The sequence below is a fragment of the Coloeus monedula genome, assembly GCF_965178545.1.
Source record: "Coloeus monedula genome assembly, chromosome: 35".
NCBI classification, from domain to species: domain Eukaryota; kingdom Metazoa; phylum Chordata; class Aves; order Passeriformes; family Corvidae; genus Coloeus; species Coloeus monedula.
The window spans coordinates 1,606,535-1,610,198 of record NC_138815.1 but is presented as its reverse complement, the minus strand read 5'-3'; the positions used below and the strand labels follow the sequence as shown (position 1 = coordinate 1,610,198).

Sequence of the window (3,664 nt, the reverse complement as noted above, 5' to 3'; positions counted from 1 at the left end):
AAAGGCTGAGCTACTTAACCCCTTCTTTGCCTCAGTTTCCAACATTAAGACAGGTCGTCCTCAGGACAAGTAGTCTTCTGGGCTGGTAGATGGGGACAGGGAGCAGAACAGCCCCTGTAATGCAGGAGGAAGCAGCTGGTGACTGCTGAGCCCCTCAGATGCTCACAGGTGTCTCTGGGAGCAGATGGGATCCATCCTAGGGGGATGAGGGAGCTGCTGGATGAGCTCCCCAAGTGTGGATTTCAGTGTCTTCACTGATGATCTGGATGAGGGCATTGAGTCCACCACCAGCAAATCTGCAGATGACACCAAGCTGGGTGCGAGTGTGGATCTGCTGGAGGGTAGGAGGGCTCTGCACAGGGACCTGCACAGGCTGGATCCAGGGCCCAAATCCAACCATGGGAGCTTCAACAAGACCAAGTGCCAGGTCCTGCACTTTGGCCACAACAACCCCTGCAGCGCTACAGGCTGGGGACAGAGTGGTTGGACAGCGGCCAGGCAGAAAGGGACCTGGGGGCACTGATGGACAGCAGGCTGGACATGAGGCAGCAGTGTGCCCACGTGGCCAAGAAGGCCATTGGCTCCTGGCCTGGATCAGGAATGGAATGGCCAGCAGGACCAGGGCAGGGATTCTTCCCCTGGACTGGGCACTGGTGAGGCCGCACCTCGAGTGCTGTGTCCAGTTCTGGGCCCCCAATTTAGGAAGGACATTGAGGGGCTGGAGCGTGTCCAGAGAAGGGCAACAAGGCTGGTGAGGGGTCTGGAGCACAAGTGCTGTGAGGAGTGGCTGAGGGAGCTGGGGTTGTTTATCCTGGAGAAGAGGAGGCTCAGGGGAGACAAGGAGGTGTCAGGGCACGGCTTGGGCTTGATGATGTCCAAGGTCTTTTCCAGCCCGGTTGATTCTGGGATTCTCTGAAACCCCCCTTGAAGCAGCTGCAGGATGAGCCCTGGGCCTCCTCTTCAGAAGGTCCAGCAGCCCCTGTCCCTCAGCTTCTCCACACGGGCCCCAAAGCCCATCCTGTCAGTCCTGCAGAGCCTCTCCAGCTCCTCCTCCCTGCCCCACAACAGGGAGCCCCACAGCCAGACACAGCAGCCCAGATGTGCCCCCCTGGCCTGTGGTGCCTCTGGCAAGGGAACAGCTCGAGGCACTGCAGGGCCCTGCAGACAATTCCTGCAGCACTTGTAGGATGATCCTGCTCCCCAAGGGACGTTCCCGTGGTGCCAAGGCAGGAACTGCAACGGGGAGTGGGGCCAGAGAGGAAAGGGCAAACAGGACTGGGCTGTTTGCAGGGGAGGGGACAGGGATGGGCAAGAGCAAGAAATGTGGAGCAGGAGAGAGGAAAGAAAGCAAAGGTGAAGCAAAGGAAATGCTCAGGGCTCTTTGGGGGTGGCTGCCAGGCAGCCCTGGCTCTGAGCAACAACGTCTGCAGTGGGACAGGAAACTCAGAGCTGATGGGAACAAACTCTGTGGCTGACTTGAGAGGCCCCGACAAAGCTGAGAGGTTTCCCTGCCGTCCCCCAGCCCTTGCTGGCCTCCAGGGGCTGATGGCATTTGTGCTCACTCAGGTTCATCTCCCCACAGCAACAGCGTGGGGTGCTCACGCCTGGGCTGTGCAGTGCAAACAGGGGCTCCTGAGCCAGTCCTGCCGTGTGTGTGCCTGCAAGGATCCAGCCCCTCTGGGAGCTGGGCAGAGGCCAGGGCTGCAGAGGGGGGATGTTGCTGGCAGCTGCATGAGGCCGCTCTGGGACGCTGCCCGGGGGTGTCCAGCGCAGGGGGGATGGATCAGCCCCTGCTCTGCTGCTCCTTCCCGGCTCCCCCAGGGACCCTGCAGAGCACCAGCCCTGCTGGTTGCCCCCACCCTGCCCACGGCCACCCTGGGGCTGCTCATGGGGGTTTTCTCTGCTGAGCACTGGCCTGGGCGTGCTCTTGAGAGAGCCCGGGCAAGGAGCCTGGAGCCCCCAGGCCCTGCCCTGAGGCGTCAGCGCTGCCCCAGCAGTGCCCATGGCCTGTCCCTGCTGCAGCCCCGGCACTGCCAGCCCAGGGCTGGGAGCGAGCCCCAGAGCACTCAGGCCCTGCAGCAACACGAGGGGCAGGAGGGCAGCGGGGCAGTGGCACGGGAGCAGCACTGGCAGCACCAAGGGCTGCTGCTCCCGTGCCACAGCTGCTGTGCCCCCCTGATCTGCCCCCAGCTCTGCACACAGACATTGCTGCTGCAGCTCCACACAAGGCAACTAAAGGGGCATCTCTGCTGGAAACTTTGCTGGCACATCCTTGAGTTCATTTAAAGGCACCGAGAGCACAGCTCCTCATTGACACAGGCTGGGGCCACAGCCAAGGTGGAGAGAAACAAAAGGAGAAACGGAAGAAAGATTGTCCTTGCTTTGTGGAAAACAATAAATAAGTGAAGACAGAAAAAATCCCCAGAACCAAACCAACAAGAACTATCAAAGACAAGTTTTATTACAAGTCATTTGCAGAACTTGGCAACCAGTTTAATGTTTCTTAAACCGTCCAGCAATCAGTGTCCACACTGCAGCCTTGAGCTCCTGGTTCCTCAGGCTGTAGATGAGGGGGTTCAGGGCTGGAGGCAGCACCGAGTACAGAAGTGACAGGGCCAGATCCAGGGACGGGGAGGAGATGGAGGGGAGCTTCAGGTAGGCAAAAATGACAGTGCTGAGAAACAGGGAGAGCACGGCCAGGTGAGGGAGGCACGTGGAAAAGGCTTTGTGCCTTTGTCCCTGCTCCGAGGGGATCCTCAGCACGGCCCTGAAGATCTGCACATAGGAGAAAACCATGAACACAAAACAGCCAAATAGCAAACAGACACTGACAGCGATGAGCCCAAGTTCCGGGAGGTAGGAGTGTGAGCAGGAGAGCTTGAGGATGTGTGGGATTTCACAGAAGAACTGGCCCAGGGCATTGCCCTGGCACAGGGGCAGGGAAAATGTATTGGCCGTGTGCAGCAGAGCATTGAGAAAGGCACTGGCCCAGGCAGCTGCTGCCATGTGGGCACAAGCTCTGCTGCCCAGGAGGGTCCCGTAGTGCAGGGCTTTGCAGATGGACACATAGCGGTCGTAGCACATGATGGTGAGGAGACAATACTCTGCTGTGATGAAGAACAGAAAGCAAAAGAGCTGAGCAGCACATGCTGAGTAGGAGATGTGGCTGGTGCCCCAGAGGGAATTGTGCATGGCTTTGGGGACAGTGGTGCAGATGGAGCCCAGGTCGGTGAGGGCCAGGTTGAGCAGGAAGAAGAACATGGGGCTGTGCAGGTGCTGGCCGCAGGCTACGGCGCTGATGATGAGGCCGTTGCCCAGGAGGGCAGCCAGGGAGATGCCCAGGAAGAGGCAGAAGTGCAGGAGCTGCAGCTGCCGCGTGTCTGCCAATGGCAGCAGGAGGAAGTGGCTGATGGAGCTGCTGTTGGACATTTGCTGCCTCTGGCCATGGGCATCTGTGAAAAAGTAATCATGGAATAGTTGGCTTTGCAGAGGACTTTCAACATCCCAGCCCAGCTTGGTGGCACTTTCCCCCCACTGCCTGCCCAGGGCTCTGCTGCCTGGGGCTGTCCCTGCCAGCAGCTGCTCCCTGTGCCCAGGCCTGGGCCCTGCCAGTGCTGCCAGAGCCCAGCCCGGCCCTGGGGGCTCAGCTCTGCCCTGCAGACCC

The 3,664-nt window shown here is 59.8% G+C and overlaps 1 protein-coding gene across 1 annotated transcript; it reads right to left on the bottom strand.

The window, feature by feature from the left end:
* Nucleotides 1–2,493: 2,493 nt before the first annotated feature.
* LOC309584055 (olfactory receptor 14J1-like) lies at nucleotides 2,494–3,429 on the bottom strand (the record flags this gene model as incomplete). The annotated part of the gene is made up of 1 exon (XM_082299959.1): nucleotides 2,494–3,429. One exon carries the CDS (start codon nucleotides 3,427–3,429, stop codon nucleotides 2,494–2,496), a length of 936 nt encoding a protein of 311 aa, XP_082156085.1.
* Between the last annotated feature and the right edge of the window lie 235 nt (nucleotides 3,430–3,664).